Source organism: Plecotus auritus (genome assembly GCF_963455305.1).
Source record: "Plecotus auritus genome assembly, chromosome: 6".
Taxonomy (NCBI): Eukaryota; Metazoa; Chordata; class Mammalia; order Chiroptera; family Vespertilionidae; genus Plecotus; species Plecotus auritus.
The window spans coordinates 21,491,361-21,513,756 of record NC_137773.1 but is presented as its reverse complement, the minus strand read 5'-3'; the positions used below and the strand labels follow the sequence as shown (position 1 = coordinate 21,513,756).

The window sequence follows — 22,396 nt, the reverse complement described above, 5'->3', positions numbered from 1 at the left end:
GGCGATAATGATGGTCCTCTCGCCTTGGTCCCCTCCCTTTCCCCACCTGTCTGTCTGTGAAGAACAAGGCAGGGCTCTTCCCAGCCTGCCACATCCACAGCCCCCAACCATGAAATCTGCATTGCCCATCCCATATTTCCCAATTTCCTTCCTCTTCCTCACCCCTTCCCACAACTTCCTTACCCTGCTCACCACCTCAAACAAGAAGCCCAAAGTCAGCCCCCAATGGCAACGTCATTCTCAGAAGTCCCCAGAGTACCCTGGATTCCCAAGAAGAGCCAGAGGAGGAGGGAGGGGAAGCACACCTGCCCATCCCATTTGACCTCCCCCGCCGGCCTCACCTGCAGGATGGAGGTGCGCTGCTCATTCTTGTGCACCTTGGAGGCCAGCCGGTTGAACTCGAGGGCCATGCGGCCCAGGTGGGTGAAGAGCTGGCTGTGGTCCGGCTCCTCGGCGCACACGCTCAGGGTGGTCTCCAGGCGCTGCAGGTGCAGCATGAGGTTGCTGTCCTCGTGGGGCAGGGGACCCAGCTCCTGGCGAGGAGAAGGGGACCAGGGCCATTCTTTACCAGGGTCTGAGTAGGCGCTGCCAACATTCTCCTTCTGCTTCCCCATTCCTCATGACTCAGTTTCCCCCTCTGATCCCAGCTCAGCCCAGGGAAATTCTCCAGTTACGCAGGTTCCCTGTCTGGGGCTGACTCACAGGGCAGGACCGGGACTCCCAGGCCAGTGGCTGGCTTACCAACAGTGGAGCCACTTTTCTCCCACGCTCTGGGCCTCCCCAAGTGCCTGGGGGTGGATCGCTCATCTGCTGGGCTTCAGAATCCTCATCTACCAAGTGTGCACACACCCCTTCCCTCCCTCCTCGCTCACAGGGTGCTCAGGAGGGTGAACTGCCACGTGAAGGCAGCAAGCCCGGGAAAGGGGTCTCACTCCATGCACAGTACTGCTTCTTTGGCTTCGGGAGTCTTGCTAAGGGAGCCACGCAGAGACCAGAGCTGCCTGACTTTTATGTCGATTGTGTGTTTTCTGGGGAACAGCTGCAGCATTCATCAGCTTCTCAGAGGACCCAAGACTCAAAACAGGTTAAGAATCTTAACTCTAGATATTTCAAAGAATCCAATCCAGTAGAGTACATAAGAAAGGAAGCATACCGTGGCAAGAGAGCCCAATGTCAATAATCAATCAATCTTTCTCTCTCCATCTCTCCTGTGTCTAGAACAGCCGTGGGCAAACTACAGCCCGCGGGCCGGATCCGGCCCGTTCGGCTGTTCTATCCGGCCTGCAGAGCCGAAAGAGTGGAGGGTTCTCTTGCTCTCCCCTCCGCTCCTTTACTTTGAATTTATATTAGTTCACACAAACACTCCATCCATGCTTTTGTTCCGGCCCTCCGGTCCAGTTTAAGAACTCTTTGTGGCCCTCGAGTCAAAAAGTTTGCCCACCCCTGGTCTAGAACATTCCTTCCAAAGACAGTGCCTTAGTTATGCCAACACTGTGCCCGAGGATCCAGAGTGGCCCCTTACAGCTAACTGCTACCCTGCCAGGCATTGGAAACCCCACCTTCCCCTGGCTGAGCTCCCACACCTCTTATGGCTCCACTCCCAGTGTCCCCTTTGCTCATCCTTCCTGGCCTTGCCCACATTTCCACTTCTAGCAGGCCTCCCCTAAACATGGATGTTGCAGGACAGTAGAGCTATGGGGAGCCTCAGGGTTCAGGCTGGGAAACTAAGCTACAGGGAACAGGAACTTGCCCAAAGCCGCCCAGTGGCTCAGTGGCAGCGCCAGGACTGGAACTGAGGCTTCCTGATGCTCAGTAAATGCCTGTGCAATACTGTTAGCACTTTATTCTAACAGGAGATAACGTGGCTTCTTGGATTCTGCATTCATCCCCCACTGTCTCTCTTCACAAAGGATTCGAGGTGGCAAAAGCTGCTCTATTTAAGGTCCATGAATTGCTTCATCCACTGATCTCCCCAACTAGCCTACAAGCGCCCAGAGGGCAGGGAGGCCATCTTGTCTTGACTCAGCACAGACTAGGCACATGGTGGGGCTAAGGAGGAACTTATTAATGAGATAATGTGACTGGTCCAAGGTCACAGGGAAAATACTTTCGGAGCAGGGGGTTCTTGCTGCCTCCGCCAGCTTCTCAGAGCCCTCAGAGACAGAGCAGGGTAAGGGCACAGAAGTTCCCAGGAGACAAAACTCAGAACCTTTCTAACACCCAGCCTGCACGAAAGGGAAAACTATCTGCCTAAGCTGCTCTGGGTCTCCCTGACCCTTTCTACTCCACCCGGGTAGGAGCCCACTGGCCCAGAGGCTGAATCATAGTGTGTGGAGGTGCCCGGCATTCATGGAGACCAGCAGGGCTGGTGATATGCCCAGGCTTTCACAATGATCAGGCGCCTATGTGACCCAAGTAGGGGAAGTCACCAGCAAGGGATTTGCATGTTTGAGAAGCATCCTCTCCTCCGGCCCCCCATGGGTCCCCAATTGACTCCAGGGTGCCCAAGGGACCCTGTGCCTCTGACCCAGGGCCAGGTGACTGAAACAGAGAGGAGACATGGGATGTGCCCAGGGACCTGCCATCCACTCACCATCACGTTTCTGGTTTGGCCGCCGCTCTCTGGTGGAGAATTCTGCTCCTCGGTGGGAACCACTTCAAATTCAGAGGAAGTGCCCTGTGCAGAAAGGGAGTTACAGGCTGCCTGAGAATAAAAAACCCTCAACCCACAGCTGACAGCAGCAGGGAGGGACAGAGAATGGAAGGACAAAAATCTCTTCTCACATCCAGTTCATCCCGGCAGCCCCTCCATGCAGAGCTGAGATGAACCGGGATGAACCGGGCGGTTACACATCAGCTCATGTGCGACCATGAAGCAGGATCCCAACAAGTCTGTCCACAACCCACTCACTGTGAGGTCTGAGCTCACAGGCCCTCTGTGACCAGTTTCCTCATCCATAAAACAGGAATATTGGGCTAGCTGACCTTGAACCACCAGAACTTTAGGGTCTTTTCTTTTTTAAACTTGTACTTTTAAAATCCCTCACACCAGAGACTTAAAATGTTTTCATGAACTCCATTATGGTGAGAGCGTTATATCCCCTTTGGTCAGATGAGGAAACTGAAGGTACTTTGTTAGCTAATACAAAACGGAGGGGCTGAACCCAAGGCCTACAAAACCAATGTTCCTACTACGGCCTTGGAGCTGTCTCCCAGGTCCCGGTGTCCCCTAACTGTTCAACTGGAGAACAGACAGCAGTCAGTGTGGCCACACGGAGGTGGTCCTGTGCCAGCCTTACCAAACCAGCCCCAGAAAACCTGATTCTCTCTCTCTCTTCATCCCTCCCTCCCTTCCACTCTCTGTCTAAAAAAAAAAAAAGAAAAGAAAAATCAATGCGAAAAATATCCTTGGGTGAGGATTAACAACAAAAAAGACTCCCAGTTAAGAGTAGTGAAATCTGAGTCTGAACTTTGGTGCTTTATGAATGGGGTCAGGAATCTGTTACGTAATGTGAAAATTAAAATTTCAAAGACATTTCTATTAAAAAAAAAAATAGACTCACAGCCTTTTTCTCATCTCTCAGCCACTCCAAGTGGGATGTACTGGTTGTGCAACCAACAGATAGGCCAATGGTTCCCTGAACTAGCAACTGGCTCTGGGATTGCTATTACACCTGGTATACAACATCGACTGCAGCCTTCCCCCGGAAAGGGCAGATGGGTGGGAATGGACGGGAGGATCTCCACTCGCAGCTTCTGATCTCTGCTCTGAGCCCCATGGCCACCAGAAGCCAGCTCTGAATCTTGGCCCTGTCCTAAAAAACCTCATGTTCCCCTCTCTGTTTCCCCTGCTGTCTGCATGACCTTAGAAAATGCTTTTCTCACTTCGGACCTGATCTTCAGGATAAAGATGCTAAACGATACGATCACTTGAGTCTCTTCCAGTCCTAGGACACCAAGCAAAACGTCTCGAGGCGACTTCTCAGGCCCTCTGAGAATGAGCTCTATGTCACATCCACCCACTTTCCTAGCACTCTGCAGTCAATAGATACATGCTTTACATTATGCGACTTAGTATAAGGGAGGAACTCCTTGTGCATAGCAGGGTCTTCCTGGTTTTAATTGTGAGTTTCATTTAAAGATGGGGAAACCAAGACCCTGAGAGATTGAGATCAGCCTGCCCAACATCACCCAATGAGTCAGAACCTAGGCTTCTAGACGCCAACCCTCTCTCTTCATGTCCTTGTATCTGCCCAAGGGACCTCGAAGTCCAGGCAGCTTTCAGCCAGGACTCCAAACGCAACTTACACTGGATGGAGGTTTTTGGACTGGCTCTGGCTTGTCACTGGGGGGTGCAGGGTCTGCAGGGGGTGCTGGGACATTTGCATCCTTTCCTGGAGAATGGAGAAAACATAGATGAGCAGTAGGGAAAGGGGAAAGCCCAGATACTGCCCCCTCCAGGACAGTCCTGGCCAGAAGATGTCCCGAGTTCCCTCCATGAGTCTGGGAAAATGTGTTGTGGTCCCACCAGGCCCAGGGATCGGCACTGGGATGACGGGGACAGAACTTGGGCAGAGAGACCATTTTCCCTGGACTTGCTGGCCACTGCTTTTTGCTACCCTGGACCTGCCTCAGTAATGACAGGATGACAATTAACAAGTAACAAAGCATTTATTATCTCAGCCAATTCTCATGGCAGCTCCAAATTCCCATTTTAAAGGTAAGGAAACTGAGGCATGGAAAAGTCACGGAGCCAGTGACTGAAAAACCAGGACTCATACTTGGCTCCCCACCCCCCAATATTCTGGGGCTCCAGCATAGGGAGTCCCTTGAGGGTAGCTGCACATCTCAAACTGGGGATGGACCCGGCACCAATCTGGGACTCAGCAAACACTGCTGAAAGGACAAGTGGAGACTGGAAATACCCACTGATGGAGCACAGTGGACTCTGAGGTCATCACTTTCCTCCATGTGTCCATTCAACCAATGTAACCATCAGCCAAATGGAAGGCTGGCATGCTGGGCTGAGCTGGCGCTGTAGGTGGGGCTGCAGCAGGAGGCCTCTGAGCCCCACAGGTGGAGACCTTTCCCCCTGGACCCAGAGACATTCCAGAGGAATGCATGGTGACCACATGCAGGACTTTAACCTTTAGTCGCAGTCAGCACTTTCCAGCAATAGGTAACGTATGTAACCTTACATCTGAAATACACTGCAGCTGGCTAATAGGCAAGGCCAGGTTCTCCATGGGCCTCAGCTTCCCCAGCTTTAAAGTGGAAGGAGAGGGGCCAGACCAGAGAGCTACTGACTCATGTACCAACGTTGAGTGACCTGAAGTAGATGCCTGGCACGCTCGGCCTGGTACATAGTAGCTGCTCATTATTATTTGCTGAATAATATGCTGATCTGTATCTGATAAAGATCTCGAGGCCAAATCTCGGGTACAGTAGATTGCTGTGATCCGTAACTGATGTCTGCCAGGGCCTCGGGAGTGTGGAGTCCCATCCAAAACATGACCAGAAGGATGGCCTGTGGCCCAAGGGTAAGTGAAGGAGATGTGGACTTCTAAACAGGAAGGGGTCCACTGTTGAGGGTTTTGGGAGCTGAGAGTACAAGGAAAGGCAGAGGACAACCCGGTGCCCTTGGACCTGTGAGCTCAGGCAGGTGGTCGAAGGAAGTCAAAGTGGGAGACGGTGGTGAGAGCAGCTGCCTGTCCTTGACCAGCTCACCGTCCTGGACCAGCGCTTCTGCCTTCTGCCGCAGCCTGGATGCTTCCATCTGGGACTCTTCCAAAAGCTCCCCTGGAAAGAGTGGGGAAAGGAGGAGCAAAAGGAATTACTCAGCATTGTACGCGGGCTCTCCCCACCCTGTGCCCCTAAGCCTGCTTCGGCCTGGCTTTGGATGCTCCAGGCCCCGAACTTTACTGCTACCATTGCCTTGTGGGTTGAGTGGGACGAACATCATTCCAGCCCACAACCAGAAACAGGCCCTAAGGAAGAGGGCCCTGCAATCAGGGAAGAAGGAGAGGAATCTAGGACAAACTCCTGGCCCCATCCCGCCACAGTTGGCCGGGACTCCACAGAAAGCCAGGGCTCTCTTAAAGCTACCATCATGGCACCCAGGGGCCACCCACGGCCTGCATCCACAGTCAGGGGCAGTCTTAAGGGACGAGCCCTTTTATAATGCCAACCACCCTCTGGGCCTCAGCTTTCCTTCTCCCACAAATGGAGAAGGGGCAACTCTACTCCTCGTTCCCCAATTTGCCATTCCAAGCAGCAGTCTGTGAAGCAAGGAGAAAGCATTTGGAAAATTGGGGAACTGAGTTCGCCCCCAAAGACCAGGGAAGGTGGCAGTAAGGCAAAGGAACGGTTGTAGGAGTGTGGAGGAAAGAGAGACCCCTCTGCGGGGAAATCACTGGATGTCATGGAGGAGGAGGTGGCATCGAGCTGGGTGCTGATGGGTGGGGATGACAGTCATGCGAGGCAAGTGGAGCTCCTTGGCAGTGAGGACAGCTTGAGCAAAAGCCAGGAAAGGGAAATCAAGGGACCTACTCCCGCCCGCTTCAAGCCAAGCTTGGCTTCCTGCTCCAACACCTGGGGACCGTGCCCTGGTTGCCCAGATGATGCCAGCTCCCCCTTCGCTGGTGTTCTGGAAAACAAGGCCACTCTGTTCCACATCCAGAAAATGGGCCTTCTAGCTCCCTCTCCCTAGCCCCACACCTTTTTCTCAGCCCCTCAAGGTATTGAGTCCTGTCACCGTGGTTCTTGGGTGCTGGGGATTCAGGGCTATGGAAGTGCATAAAGACACAGCTGTGGGGCAGGAGCCAGTGCAGGGCCGGGAAGGGCAGAGGGATGACATGGGTGGAGGCATACGCCAGCTGGTACTGCAGGCTACAGGGAGACGGCTCGCAGGGAGAGTGCAACGTCTGCTTTACCTAACATCTTTATCCCTTGCATTTTTTCCTTTAGTCGGGAATTCTCCTCCACTAGGCGCTCAAAAGCTGTGGACGCCTCTCCCGGAGGGACGCTGCCCCCAGGGTCGTAGATCCGGTACGGTCCTCTCCCTTCCATGAGGGTGGCTCAGCCCCTGCTGGGGTGCCCGCCTGGCTGTAAGGACAACAGCAGGAAATCAGGGGGCTGGCCATGCCACTGAGATGCTCCAGAAGGCAGTCCCCATAACCCAGAAGAGAACACAGCACTTCAGACTGGTCTGGCCACAGCATAACAGAGCAAGACAGTCACCTCCTTTGATCTGGACGCTCTGCCTCTATTAATGCAACCTAAGAATGGCATCAGTTTCTTTCAGCGGCCTCCCTGCACTCACTGCTGGTTCCTCTGCAACAGCAATCAACTATGAAGTACAATGTGGATGAAGTATAAGAAAGCACTAGACTTGGAGTAAAAATACTTGAGTTCATGTCCTATTGGTGGGGTCCAGAAGGCCAGGGCCCCTGCATCGCAACATCCCTAGAACCCAGCACAGTATCCTATATAATAAAAGACTAATATGCAAATGGACCAAATGGCGGAACAACCGAACAACCGGTCGCTATGACATGCGCTGACCACGAGGGGGTGCGCGCGCGGAACATGGTGGGCATGGGCCATGTGGGATGGTGGAGCAGGTGAGCGGGGACGCCAGACCAAGGTGGGGCACCAGGTCACAGTCATCGGGGCGAGCCTCTGGTAATTAGTGAAAATTCTTTGCTCTCGTGTGCCATGGTCCCGCCCAGTGCTTGCACCCGCTGCCAGTGTCTGGCGCCTGCCCGATCACTTGGCGCCATCAATGGGTGCGAGCAGTGGGTGCCTTCCCTGATCACCCCTCAGGACTTCTCCACCTCCCCCTGCTCCTAAGGGGCAATCAGGGCAACAGCCGCTGCTCATACTCGCTGCTGGCGCCAGCCCCAATCACTCCACGCTGTCAGTGGGTGCAAGTGGGGCCGGTGCCATCAGCCCGTGGGAGCAGCGGTGGCAGGAGCAGGGCTGCCGGCACACAGGGGACTGGGGGCCACAGTGGGAGGGGCCGGGCTGGGGCTCAGCGGGTGGGACGAGACCTGCCCCTGTGCCCACCGCAGACTTGCGGCCTACAGTTCCTTTCAAGGTGCACAAATTCGTGCACTGGGCCCTTAGTTAGCTATAAAATGAGTGCCCAATAAACACTAAGTAAATAAGTGGTCTAACCATTAACTCACTATGAAATCATGGGCAGTCCCTTTCTCTCCCTGCAGAGGGGAAATGAAAGTTGTCCACTAAATTAGGACTTTATAGTGAAATGCTTATGCCCTAACAGATAAGCCAGTCAATCCAATCCCAAGTTCCATTTATATGTATGTCATCTTTTTTAAAAAGAAAGAAGAAAAACCCCGACTAATATTTAATATACTAGTTGACACTGTCACTCTCCTCCTTTAGTCTCATATCATGTATGGTCTGTCCCTTCCAGTTCTAATGAACAGATGAATTTCCCACCAAATCACTAACTACTTGCTCAACAAGTGTTTCACATTAATCTGTTCAATTTCATCTGCTTTCTTTCATTTGAAACCTCTCTGTGAAGTGATTTCAGAATCCTAGTTCTGTGACTTAGTAGAGAAACTTCATTCTTGCATTTGTTCATTCATTCAGCAATTATTTATTGAGCACCTAGTCCTTGCCAGGTACTAGTTTGGGAAATAATCAGCTAACAAAACAGACAAAAATCCCTTATGCAGCTTACATTCTAGTGGCGGATGTGATAGATAGACAGATAGACAGACAGATGATGGACAGACAGATACATAGACAGACAGACACAGTTTTAGGAGTGATGAAAATATCTACGGACAAAATTTAAACAGGAAGCACGAGGCAGGGACTTTAATTGTACATGGAACTGTCAGGAAAAGCCTCACAGAGAAGGAGTTATTTTAGCAAACACCTGGAGGAGGAGAGGGAACTAGCTATACAGACAGATATCTGGGGGGAGAATATTCCAGGCAGACAGAACAGTGGGTGCAAAGGCTCTGAGGCTGAAAAACTGATCCAGCCTCCAGCCCTACAAAGAGCTTCCCAACACAAAAGAGTTCCAAAGGCCTCCACTGGGACCTCAGAAGGACTTGGGGCCCTGAAACCTCCGTCCCAAGATCACCATCCCCACAGTGATCCCCGAAAGAAGAGTGAAAAAGGACTAATAATAACAGCCACCATCCATGAATCATCTATATGCCAAGCATTAAGCGCTTCAGGTGCACTCTCAGGTAAGCTGCAAATGACCCTAAGATGCATACTAAATTATCCTCATATTATAAGGGAGGCTCAGTGAGCCAGGATTACATGACCAGCAGGTGAAAGGGGAGATGAAAATCCAGCTCTGCCTAAGAAAGCCCTGTTACCCCCTGCTACACTTGAGCAACTCCCCAAAGGCTCTGGCCAGAGGAGTTCAAGCCAGACTGTAGGGTAACATGGGGCTCTTAGGTACCCTCTGGGCAGTGTCCCCCCGCATTGAAGCACAAGAAGTAACAAGGATTTTGGCCAGAGGGTCCACATTGCCATAGGTCATAACGAAAAATAAAGTTCTGGTGAGCAGAACCCCTCCCCCAAAGCCTGACAAATAGAGAAGGCGAATACACACTTCTCACAGGCACCCACGCCCTGCTGGGCCCCACAGAGGCAAAGGACAGCAGCCTGCCCACCCCACACAAAAGTCATTACTCAGCTTGGGGGGCGAAGGGGAGGCTTGTTTTCAAGTTGAAAGGTCAATACTACACAGAGAACAAGAAAGCCCTGAAATGTTCACTGAATTAAGAGACAGTGTGAGTAAAGCACTAACGCAATGACTGGCACAGAGCAAGGTACTCAAAAATGTTGGTAGATGTGTGAGGGAGGGAGGGGGGGACTTCCTTGATGCTCCCCTTTCTCTTCATGTGCTGCTGCTCCAGCAAAACGTACTGACCAGTGTGGAATGTATCTGAGTGCCATAAGCATTTGCGCGTTTGACGGAGAACTTCCTGTTTTTACAGGTCTGGCACTCGGAAGGTGAGCCATGACTGATAGCTGCATGAAGTTCACCAAGGGGGAGGCTGAGAGCTGGAAGGGACTTGTAGCCACCTTTGGTGATATGGGGCGGCAGGAGTCCTGGTTCCTGCTCACCACTCCGCACCCACCCAGAATGGAACTGACAGATGACATTACGTGATAATTTGGGTATGCTTTTTGCTTCACATCTGACTTGCCCAATAGTTTAGAAGCTCCAGGAGAGCCAGGGCCAAGTCCATCTTGTCCACCAGGGTATCTTCAGAGTGGTCCAGAAGAAAGCCTCAATAAATCTCTAATCAGAGCAGAAAGAGATAGGATGGGAGGAGCCCCTGCCCCTGCCTCCTGAGAGGCCACGTGCAAACATCCAAGAGCCTGACCGTGATCCACTGACCAGAAGCACTCTGAGCAACCACACACTTGTAGAACCAGGGCTGGCACAGCCGTGCTCCGTCAGAGATGCCCAGATGTAAGGCCAGGTGGCACACCAGGATGCAGGATAGAGGAACTGAAAGCCCATTTCCACATCCTGCAAACCACACAATGCTCAGGCTCTTCCTCAGCACTGGGGGTTGACAGGGAAGGGGGTTCAGGGGAAGCAAAAGAAGGGGTAGGCAGCGCCATTCTCCCCAACTCCAGCTTCAGCAGGGAGAACAGGCAGAGGGTGGATGAAGAAAGATGAAAGGGCCTACTGTGAGAAACCCTCTCTGGAGGTCAGAGGAGCCACCCAAGGGAGGGCCTGGACTTCTGGAGGAAAGACAGACAAAGAGGAAAATGGGGAATTTCCACGTCCTGCTGACCTCACGCCCAGATGGTCGTCAGCAATTCCAGGATCCTGCTGGACAGACAGGAACTCTCCTCCTGGCCAGGGTGGTTTTTATACCCTTTCCTGGAGAGAGGATCATTCCCAGGATGACGGAGCTGCACAGGAATCTCCAAGGGCAATGAGGCCAGGCTGAGGCCGAGACCATTCCCAGGCATCCAGGGACTTTCTGGATGAGGGGCGGCTTTACACTCTCCTGCCCGCCAGGCTGACAGCATGTGGGGTCACAGATCCCACCCCTCGCCTGGGGCAGTGCGGGAGCTCAGCGCCTAGGGTCCAGGGCTCTCCACTCTCCCTTGTGATATGAAGGCCACCAGTCAGGGCCAGAGCATGAAGACCAAAGTCACCGAAAGTCAGGACTGGGCTGGAACCAGAAGGTCTCTGCTCTCTCCAGCCTGCCCATTGTTCCCCCTCCCCCTTACCCCCTCCTTCATTACTGCTCCTGCACTGGGATCCACTGCAAAGGAGAGGCCCCACCCTATGTTCTTGCAGGGTCTGGCCCTGACCCCATATCCACCTGGGCCTTGTTCCGGCAGCTACAGATCAGCAGAGGGACACCAACCCGCTTTCCAAAAACAAAAACAGCCGGTGGTGAAGAGGCAGCCAGCTGGGATCTTCTTCCAAAACAAAACCTCAGCTGGGGCAGGGGATGGAGTGGGGAAGGATGGGGTGGGGGTGTTCCCACCCCCTGCCCCAAGGGGCCCAGGGGTGCCCACTGGAACCTGAGAGACCCAGTTTAGGGGCAGAAAGGGGCCTAGACAGATAGGCCAGGCAGGGACCACAGAGTGAAGATGTAAGTGATGCTATTGAAACAGAAGGAGCCACCAGCCAAAAAAAAAAAGAGGAGGTGGCAGGGTGACAGGCAGCAGCTAAGGAAGTGTGAGGGGGTGGGAGCATGGGTCCAAATCGCAGCCTCCACCCAAGAAGAAGAGATTCGGATTTAAATTTACATTCCAGCTTCTGCCCTGAAGTGCTTCAATCCATCTGAGATTGCCATGTGCTATCACCAGGAGGAGGGTTCCCGGGGGGGGGGCTCCCCAAACGATGGAAATTTGCATACCAGTAACATTTGCAAAATACCTAGTAGCTTCTCAAGCACTGTTTTCCCATCTGATTGCCACACAGTCTTGGGAGGAAGGCAGGGCTGATGCTTGACAGATGAGGAAACTGAGGCCCACTTGGGAATTTAATCAGCCTGATCTATTGCTGCTGAGGACTGGCTGCATCCTGGGGCCAGCTATACCCTACAGCGAGGGGGAGGAGGAGGAGAGGTCCTGAAGCTCTCCCTGTCCCCGTGGGAAAAGTTCAGGCAGATCTCAGGTATTCTGAGGTGGAAGGTCACAGTGGCCAACAGTCAACTACCAAGCAGCGGCAGGGGCTCCCAGGGATGCTGGTGGGTGGAGGTGACAGAGAGGTGAAGCAGAGGGGTCTCCAGGGAGGAAGGCACAGGACAGAAAGCCAGAGGGTCCTAGCATCTACTCAGCTACTACTGGCCATGGGCAAACCTGCCCACTCTCGGCACCTTAGTTTCCATTAGGCAGGGACACTGGCACAATACCATAGCCAGTGAAGATATAGGTAGAAGCAGCCATGGAGCACGGTACCACACTCATGCAAGACTGCGAATCATCTGAGCCTCATTCTCCTCAACTGTAAATGGAAATATCCTTCAATTCCCCCCAGGGATGAGAGGAACTGAGGAGTCCTGAAAGCATCTTGCCAAGTAAAGCAAAAATCTGTCCCTGCCCATTTCACGGTCAGGGAAACTGTGGTCCCAGGCCCATCCATCAAAGAGCTGGCTGTGCCCTCTTGATGACTGTCAGCAAAGACACAGCACCTACTTTCGATGGTGTGTACTCAGGGAGCCCACCCTGGCATCCTCGCCAGTGAGGAGCCAAGGACTTAATAAGTCTTTGCAACCAATTCAACAATCAAGAGGCTGCAGGCATCGGGTGCCATATGAGGAGCCAGGGCTCAGAAATCATGGGATGTAGTCAAGGGACACCAGGGCAAACATCTTCCCCTCACTGGGTGGGCCTCAGTTTGCAACAACAGCAATAACATCGTGGGGGGACTAGACAATCTTTAAGGCCCCTTCTAACTCTAACAGTCCAGAACTTGCAATTTATTATCACCCCTTTCTATAACCTTATGACCTTGAGAAGGCTACTCTTTGCAGCCCCAATTCCTCCTAACACCCAAGTGGATTTCCCTGACCCATGAGCCCTCCCACAAGTGCTATGGGGCGGGCGGGTGGGGGGGGGGGGCGGGGGCGGGTGGTGGTGGTGGTGGTGCTGTCACCTCCCCAAGAGCAGTCAGAAGCTCCCAGATAATGTCTGCAGCCCTTCACAAGGTCTTATCCTCCTGCTATGTCCTTCTTCCTTCCCTTCCCTCCTGTCCCCTCCTCTGACTCACCCACAGAGGGAACCTCCACTCAGCCTGCAAGACCTAGGCTCCACACCACCAGCCTGGAGTCAGGGGGGTAGATCAGGGCCATCAGCCAGCTGGAATCACTGTGAAAGAAGACTAAGGAGCACCTACCTAAAGCTGGGAGAGGGCCTGACAGTTGTGAAGTGCTCCCATATGCCAGGCCATTGGCTGTGCCATGATGCACATTGGCTCACTTTTCTCTCCCACGCAGAGATAAAAATTATTATCCCTGTTTCCAGCAAGGAAACCAATCCTCTCAGCTAGATAGCATTATCCCTATTGTTCAGATCAGAAAGCAGACTCAGATTGGTTAAGTAACTTGCCTAAGGACACACAGCTGGTTAGTGGCAGAACAAAGAATCCAGTCTCGATCTGTCAGGCTCCAATACCCGTGCCCTTCCCACTGGCCTGCACTGCCTGAGAGGCAAGTGACTAAACCTCAGGGGGAGGAAACCAGTCCTGCTGTTGGCTATCTGGAACATGGCCCCAGGTTCCCAGCGCTGCCTCTGTGTGGCTATAACCTTGTATGCAATCAGATCCCAGGCTGCCCTCAATCACCAGCAGTCACCAGGGCTTAGGACTTGGGCTGGAAGCTCAGGGGAAATTCAGTCCTGTGCTTGTCCAGTCCCTCGGGGAGTGGGCCGAGGGCCTGCAGTTGATCACCTTTAGTGACCCAGATTTCCTTCCCAAAGAGCCTCCCATCAGCAGCCAGCACTGGCTGCAGTTGGCTACTCCCAGTTCTGCTTCCACCAGCCCTTGCTCTGCCTCTGGGGTCCCTGGAATAAGGAACAAGATGCCTGCCTCTCTTCTCCATTTCAGCCCTGAAGAGAACTGGACCCTGATGCTTTCTCTTGAAGCTGATCAGCCCCTGTGCCCTCCATTGTTTCTCACAGGGACAGGCTTCCAGACCCCTCCCCACCCACTTCCCTCAACCCTCTACCTCCTGTACGCTACTTGTAGCTGGTCCTGAAACGGAACACAACGCTCCAGGTGTGGTTTGCCTGACCAAACAGATAAACTTTCACCTCCCCCCTTTTATATATTATGTTTCTACTGATCTCACCTAATAAATATTTGTTTTCCTTACAGCTGGGTCACCCACAGTAAATCATGCCCTTTCTCAATGAGGTCAACATTGAGATTGCTGTGTGCCTGACTCTGAGAACAAAGTTCTCTTGTAGAGGAGTATGCTTGAGGAGGTTTCAATTATCTAAAGGCCCAGAGGTAACTGACTGAGTAATCCCCTACCTAAGAATCTAGAAATCTTCGCATCCCTGTACACAGGGTGCTGGACAAAGATGTGCACTGTCATATGCTTTGTAATAGCAAAACTGTCCTGAATGTCCATCAAGGGGGGACTGGTTTAATTAACTACAGTGAACTTATTCAATGGAATACTACACAGCCATAAAAAGAATGGGGCAGACTGCTTTGCAATGACACAGAAAGGTGCCTATAAGATACTGTTAAGGAAAAAAGCAAAGTACAGATTTATATGTAAACAGGATTTAAAAAAACACACTGCATAACTATGTGTGTATGTGTGTGTGTATAAAATCTCAAATGTGTATAGGAAAAGTTCTTGAAAGATACACACCAAACTGCTACCAGTAGACAGCTTTAGAGGAGAATTGGGATAGAATCAAAAGAAGCTCTTATTATTACCTCCAGTTTTTTTTAGCTCTTTTAAAGGGAAATCTAGTTCTGTTCTTTTAAAAAAAAAAAAAATTCATTTTAAAATACAGAAGGGACAGGGCAGGGGAGAGGAAGAAGAGAGAAGACAACTTTACTTTTTACTTTATACCTTTGTATTGGTTGAGTTTGAGGGGTATTTTTTTCTCCAACGAGCACATGCTCTTTTGTAACTTCTTTTTCCCATTGATTTTTTAGAGGCAGTGGAAGGAAGGGAGGGAGGGAGCGAGAGGAAGGGAGGGAAGAAAGAGAGTAAGAGAGAGAACCATCGATGCGAGAGAACACATGGATTGGTTGCCTCCTGCATGCACCACAACCAGCGCCGGGGATGGAACCTGCAACCCAGGTATGTGCCCTTGCCAGGGAATCGAACCAAGACCCTTTGGTGCGTAGGCCAATGCTCTAACCATTGAGCAACACTGGCGAGGGCTACAGGGAGATTTTAAAATAATTTTTTTTTTTTAATTTAAGTATCTTGACAAGGTTGGGACACTAGGGAAAGCCTATTGTTCTGGCACCAAAGAAGGCTGGAGGGCTGTGGGAGGGTTGAGAGCCTCCTGACCATGCATTTGCTTCATGCAGACAGACAAGGCTATACGGAAGTGATCATAAATCAGGAAGTTAAGTCCAGGAGCAAGGTTTCTAGTCAAGGAATTCGGTAGATGGAGAGTTGGCACTACAGAGGAGAGTTTCAGCCTGGAACCTGCCAGAAAGGATCTGGCTTCAGGAAGGTCAGGGCTGGCCTTGAGGTGGCAACGGTGGGAAGAGAAGCTCCAGGCTTTGGATACCATCCTCAGCTGGGTACAGGTGCCAAGCTCCCTGCCCACTGCCCATGGGCCCTCACACTGCGCCTGACACCTGCTTTGCTGGAGGAAGCTGGGTTGAGACAGGTGCAGAGCTTGGCTCAAGGCCACACAGTTCCCAAGGGACAAAGCGGAACCATCACCAGTCCCCACCCTGTGCTCCCCACAGCCAACAGCCCCCTAAGGAGGGCTAAGAAGGCAGCACAAGCAACCCCAGCTCACTTTCCTTCTCCCCCATGCACACCTCCTCTCAGCTTCTGGGATCCACAGTGCGCACATTCCATGACTAGAAGCCCAGTTCCCTCTCAGCAGCTGGGAACTCACCCAACCCAGAAGGACCTCAACTATCAGCTATAGGGACAAAGGGCACTAGGCCCAACTGTGGGATAAAAGGGATGAGGAACTCAACTGTCCTCCTGTCTCCTAGTCCCCAATATACCCAGAGGTGGTTTCTCCAACTCTGTAATTCCCCTTTCTAAGAGAAAAGATGACAACTTTTGAGAATTCCTTTATAACAAATATGATGGAAGAGGGTTGAATGGGTTCAAATCCTAGCTCTGCTCTCTTACCAGGTGACAATGAGTGACCTCACTTTCCTTGTTTCTCCCTATGGAAATGCTGAGAGGACCAACTAGAAACCATATAGCTCTGTGTAGATTTTAAAGTGCTAGCCCCATGGTCAGCAAACTGCGGCTCGCGAGCCACATGCAGCTCTTTGGCCCTTGAGTGTGGCTCTTCCACAAAATACCACAGCCTGGGCAAGTCTACTTTGAAGAAGTGATGTTAGAAGAAGTTTAAGTTTAAAAAATTTGGCTCTCAAAAGAAATTTCAATCGTTGTACTATTGATATTTGGCTCTGCTGACTAATGAGTTTGCTGACCACTGTAGCCCAACAAGAGCCGTAATGGCTAGGAAAGGGACAGCTGGACAGGGGTACGGACACTCAGATAAAAGCCAAATATGTCTTGTTTTAACAGCAAAAGCTGGAAACTACCTAATGAAAAAGAAAATGAGTAAATATAATCTCATATTAGGGAATACTACAAAGCCATAAAAAATGAATGAACTTTTAGTGACCCAGACCTAGAGTTATCAACATGGATGAATCTCACAAATATATTAAGCAAAACAAGCAAGTTTCAGAATAATACAGACAGTATGATAGCATTTAAGTAACATTTTCAAACATACAAAACAATACTACATATTGCTTAGGGAGGCATACATTTATAATAAAACTATGGAGAAATGCAAGAGAATAAACTCTATTACCCTCTATGTCTGAAAGATTCCTTCATATTTTCTAAAAGTTCATGTTGCTGTCCTCAGAATCTCTTCCCCGGTGACAAACTTGTAAGGCACTTCGATCTCCAGCCTCCAGAATGGGAGGGGGTCACACTTGCGGAGGCAGAAGTGGGGTGTGGAGGGACCAGGGTTCCTGAGCTCTCTGACAAAGCTGGCCATGACAAAGGCAGAGGGCAATGACCAGCGCTGCCTGCCCTCTCCAGTGTGGGTGGAGACCAAACCAAAGGCCCCTGACTCATGGGCCACCCCCCACGCCTGCCCTAAAAATACCAGCTCTGGCCTCTGAGTATGACTCCTTGGTGACAAGACTCCCACAGCACCCCTTCCCTTGTCCTCCCCCCCCCACACACACACATCCATTTGCCTGAACCACCCAGTTTGTCCACCCCATAGGTACCCAAGGACACAGGGACCAGCCTCGGGGTAAGGTCCTCGGGAAGAGAAGAGCTCCACAGGAAGGCAGCCCCCCAGACAAAGAGCCAGCTGTTCCCCAAGCCAGTCATCCATTCCTCTAGAAAGAGTGACTGTCCTGGGCTGGTCATGGGGAAAAACATGGAGAACTTCCTGCAACTGGCCGTGGAGGCTGCCAAGATCTGTCTCTAGGGTTGGGGAGCTTCTCCCTGTTTCCCTGTGCCTTCTTTTGCTCAACTCTCCAGAGGACTCCAGACACCCTCCCTTCAAAGAAGGATAGGAAAGGAGGGCAGTGGCACAGTTCTAGAAGCATGAAGGGTGGGCGCAGAAAGACATGGCCCACCAGGAAAAGCTCAGAAACTGCTGGAGGCCCAATCGCTGGGCTACAGAATTTTTAGAGCTGGAAGAGGACACCCTGAGGCAGCAGCCAGTGCAATCCCTTCATTTTGCAGCTGGGATGCCAAAGTCAGCAAAGCAAAGAGACCTGCCTAAGGTTGCACGGGATGGCAGTGAGGCAGAGGGGAGGGGCCCGGGTCTCCCGGTGGCCAGCTGTGCCTCCTCTGCCACACCACCCTACTTCCCTGCCCCTTTCCTTCCCTCTCTCCCCCAAAGTGGTCCGGTGAGCAAGGAGGGAACAAAGAGGAGGTAAGAAAGGAAGGACCTGCATCAAGCCCCCTCCCACTGCTATAAAAGCAAGCCATCTATAACACTGGGAGGCAGAGTGCTCCCTGACCCTGGGGGTGGGGATCAAGTGGAGGCTGGATGATCACCTGCTGGGGTGCTGGGTGCTGTTGAGGGAACGTGGGCCAGCTGTCCTCTGTGCCCCTCACACAGGTAAGCTTCCACTATTCTAATCAGGAATGGAAAGAGGTCTGAGACAAAGCAAAGGATGACCCTGTCAGAGAGGGGGTCAAAGGTCCATAGGTGGCAGAGGGTCCTGAAGCACAGAAACACAGACCATCCTCATCTTCTATTAAAATCCCTTCAATACCCTTGTGATTATCACCATTAACAAGGTCAGCAGTGGGCGTTTACTGATGGCTCACCCCACATCAGCCCTGCGCTGAGTGCTTGCCACGCTCTGTCTCATTCATTCGCACCACTCCAGAAGGTAGCACGATGTCACAGAACCTTACAGGTGAGGAAGCAGAGGCAGTAGCCACCAAGGAGTGCCGAACTCTAAAGGAGGGGCTCCACACCAGGGGTTCTCAAAGAGCCACCCAGACCAGAAGCAGCATCTCCAACACCTATTGGATCAGACACCAGGGGCCACAGCCCAGCAATCTAACCAGATACCCAGGTGGTGCTGATGCCTGCTTAAGTTCGCCAACCAAATGGTCCTTCCCAATGCTGCCCACAGGGAAAAACCAACACGTCTCTGCCTGGTAGTCAAGACCTTAGGGTTTTTCCTAGCCCAGCTGGTCAGCTTCCCCAACCCAGCAGAACCTTACCCCAAATCTGCTGCTCAGCCTAACAAGTTCCAGAAGGGGCTCAGGCCCCGCTCTGCACCTCATCATCAGGCCTGGCCTTGGAGTCACCTCTTTCCAGAAGCCCCCTGCCCACCTGGCACCTGCAAACTGCTCCGTACTACAGTCAGACTTACTGCCCGGCACTTGCTGGCACACAAAGGCTCCAGACAGCACTCTGGGCACATTCCTCCCCATTCTACTACAAGTTCCTCAAGGGCAGAGCCAGTTCCTATGCACCTGAGCATAGAGCCATATTCACAACACCAGGCACGAGGGCCATCAGGAAACGTTTGCTGAATGTAGAGAGGGATAAAGGGGGATGGGAAAGATTAGATTAAATTAAATTTTTTAAAAATGAAAAAAAAAATGCCTCGGGAAGTAAGTTCTGGTTCTCATTCCAACTCTGCCACTACCCCTCAGGGACAAGTGCCTTCCCATCTCTAAGCCTGTTTCCTCACCTGGGAAATGCACCATTATTCTAGTTTCTTCTATTCTATTCTACTCATCCACTGAACAAAGCCAGCAGAGCCTTACCCTAGAGTCTAGGGCCTAGACCAGCCTTGGGCAAACTACGGCCCGCAGGCCGGATCCGGCTGTTCTATCCGGTTCTCTTGCTCTCCCCTCCGCTCCTTTACTTTGAATTTATATTAGTTCACACAAACACTCCATCCATGCTTTTGTTCCGGCCCTCCGGTCCAGTTTAAGAACCCATTGTGGCCCTCGAGTCAAAAAGTTTGCCCACCCCTGGCCTAGACCCTCTTATCTATTATCAGGGATGCACACATGAAACTAAAGAGGCCCTTGCTCTCACTCTTCTCTTCTAGGAAAAAGAGAAAGATGAAAAACAAGTAAACACTGAAATTACTATATGCCAGACACTGAGTTCTATACATATACTCTCTCATTCACAAATAAATGAGATTATTTCAGAGGATGACAACTGTATAAAAAAATACAATAGTTTTATGACAGAAAGTGAAAAAAGGGGCTACTTTGCATAGAAAGGTCAGGGAAGGCCCCTCTGAGGAGGTGACATTTGAGCTGAGACTTGACAAATAAGGAAGAACCAGCCGTAGAAAGAGCTGGAGAAAGGTGTTCCAAGCAGAAGGAACAGCAAATACAAAGGCCTCAAGGAAAGGCCAAGCTTAGCAGGGAAGAAAAGCAGGGCCCAAGGCTAAACCGCAGTGAGAGCAGAAGTAAGGCAGTACCCAGGGGTACTCAGAGAGGGAGGTAGACAAAACAGCCTCTTACAATTCTAAGGTGCTCAAATCAGGTCGGCCCGACCCAACCCAGGACATCCGGGCCCGAGTCACAAGCAGCACTGGGGGTAAGGGTATGAGTCAGACCCCACGGCTTCCTGGGGCCCCAAAGGACCTGGTGTGGGCATAGGGGCAAGCACCAATCCTTAGCATGAGTGCCATGCCATACCCACGGGACACCCATGGGTGGGGGAAAACAGGGTCACATAAGTATGAAGAACACAGGACTCTCACAGCTGCCGCTTTCAGAGGGACATGATCAAGTGCTTCCATGAAGTGCCAGTCCCTGATCACATTATTTTCCCAGGACACAGCAAGGACAAGAGCCTTGGTCAGTGGAAAAGAAACAGGATCCAGGGTTCAAAGCTTACTAATTTGGGGCAAGTCTTAACTTTTTGGGCCTCAGTTTCCTCACCTGAAAATTGAGGCTACTAACAGTAATGATCTCCTAGAATTGTTGAAAATTAAATGAGATACTGAATGTAAAGCACTATGCCTGGCACATGGTAAGTGTTCATAAATGTAAGCTGTTATTATTATCAGTACTGGTTGTTCACTGCCTCAGTTCTCTCTGCTGTAAAATAGGGATATTGATACAACATCATAGGATTGCTATAAGTCTGTACTAATAAATATTCCAGCTTTCTAATGCAATATCCATTGCCAGGAATTAAAAAAAAAAAAATGCTGAGAGTCCCCTTTCCTGACCGCTCATCAGATGCCGAATTCCCCTCTCTCATACCCCCCTGTTTGGAAAGTGAGTAAGTGCTGCTTAAATTCCATTTTGACTATACTGTGAAATAAAAATGATGCATTCAGAATCCTCAGCTTCCCCTGAGCTGTCATTCTGCAAGGGGGTGGGGATGGATGTTGCAGATTCTTCCGCATCATCCACAAAAGTCCCACCCTCCAAACCAAAACACAATCTGTTGCCCAGTCACATAATACTTCCATACACACGATTAATGAATGTATAATGCCATCGCTTCCATACACATCACTGTATGCACACAAATGTCCTACAGTGGAAAAGTCACCCATACGTAGAAACTCCACACCCAAAATCATTCCCAGAAATTCACTACAGATACCCCGCACATGCACACAGATGTAGTCTCCAACACTGCAAATATGGTCAACAGTAGAGCAGGGACTCGGAGACAAATGCCAGCTTTCAAATCCTGCAACCCCCTAGCTGTGTGACCCCCGTCTCCAAGTGCCTCGGTTGGAAGCAAACTGGGGATAATAACACTAATACTCATTTTGAAGAGGAATGTTATTTTCCTCTTCATTACCTAGGCACACTGCTTCTAAAACTGGTCTCCCACACTGTAAAGTTTACAGTGTAAACAGACTCAAGCTCACACGCTCTCTCCACCGGCTCGTGTACACCGCCTGCAAGCCCTGCTCTGGCCTACACACCGTTTCTAGACACGCTCGCCTACGCAGTGCGCACGCGCACCCACCACCCTCCGCGAGAGCAGGGATTCCCCACAAAGCAGAGCCGGACCCCCCAGGAGGCGCCCCGCAACCCGGCGCCTCAAGCGCCATTGCCCGGGAGCCGAGAATCCCAGGCCACCTGGCGGGGCCTGACCTCCCACTCCATGCCAGGCCACTGCTGAGGCGCTGAACGGCCGGTCTCAGACTCCCTTCCTCCCCCTTCATCCTTGCTCAGACCCGGCAGGCTTACCTGAGGGTGAGGGCCTTGAGGGACAGCGCCCTCTCTCCGCGTCAAGCACGGGCTCCAGGGACGCTCCAGGGACGGGGTGGCGGAGTAGGGGCCGGGGCGGCACACCTCCAGCTCCAGGGAAGGGGCTGGGACCAGGAAGTGCCAGGGGCCGGACTGCCCCACCCCTGGGAAAGTCCCCGGAGATTGACAGGCCTGACGTCCAATCGCGCCGTGTTCTACGGGCGGGCCCGCGGCTGCTGGGGTGGGGCCCGGCGAGGTAAACAGCCCAGAAGCTGCGGAGCAGACACTGGTACCCGTCCCTCAGGCAGGCGACTCCCTGGGTCTGGGCAGCTCCTGACGGCACTCCCGGCGCCGGAAGCCTCGGGCTCCGGAATGAGTCTGTGGCCACTTGAAAGCCCAAACTACTGAGCGGAGACGAGCCGCAGAGACCACCCCACAACTTCCTGGGGCCGAGGGGCACCAGGCCGGAGCGAGGAAGGAACTTGCCAAAAGGCACGTAGCATTTG

At 51.9% G+C, this 22,396-nt stretch overlaps 1 protein-coding gene across 9 annotated transcripts in view; it reads right to left on the bottom strand.

Moving 5' to 3' along the window:
* Nucleotides 1-22,052, bottom strand: part of TNIP1 (TNFAIP3 interacting protein 1) — a 43,846-nt gene extending 21,794 nt beyond the window's left edge. Inside the window, exons 1-6 of one of the 9 annotated variants that reach the window (XM_080671772.1) lie at nucleotides 21,891-22,049; nucleotides 6,933-7,104; nucleotides 5,647-5,799; nucleotides 4,309-4,394; nucleotides 2,594-2,677; nucleotides 342-533 (exon numbers count right to left, since the gene is read on the bottom strand). In XM_080671772.1, coding sequence (XP_080527898.1) covers nucleotides 342-533; nucleotides 2,594-2,677; nucleotides 4,309-4,394; nucleotides 5,647-5,799; nucleotides 6,933-7,068 — 651 coding nt within the window. In that variant the 5' untranslated portion in view covers nucleotides 7,069-7,104; nucleotides 21,891-22,049. Of the gene's footprint in view, nucleotides 1-341; nucleotides 534-2,593; nucleotides 2,678-4,308; nucleotides 4,395-5,646; nucleotides 5,800-6,932; nucleotides 7,105-21,890 lie in introns of all 9 variants that reach the window. The other 8 variants (XM_080671773.1, XM_080671775.1, XM_080671774.1 and 5 more) reach the window with 8 other exon arrangements.
* Nucleotides 22,053-22,396: the final 344 nt, after the last annotated feature.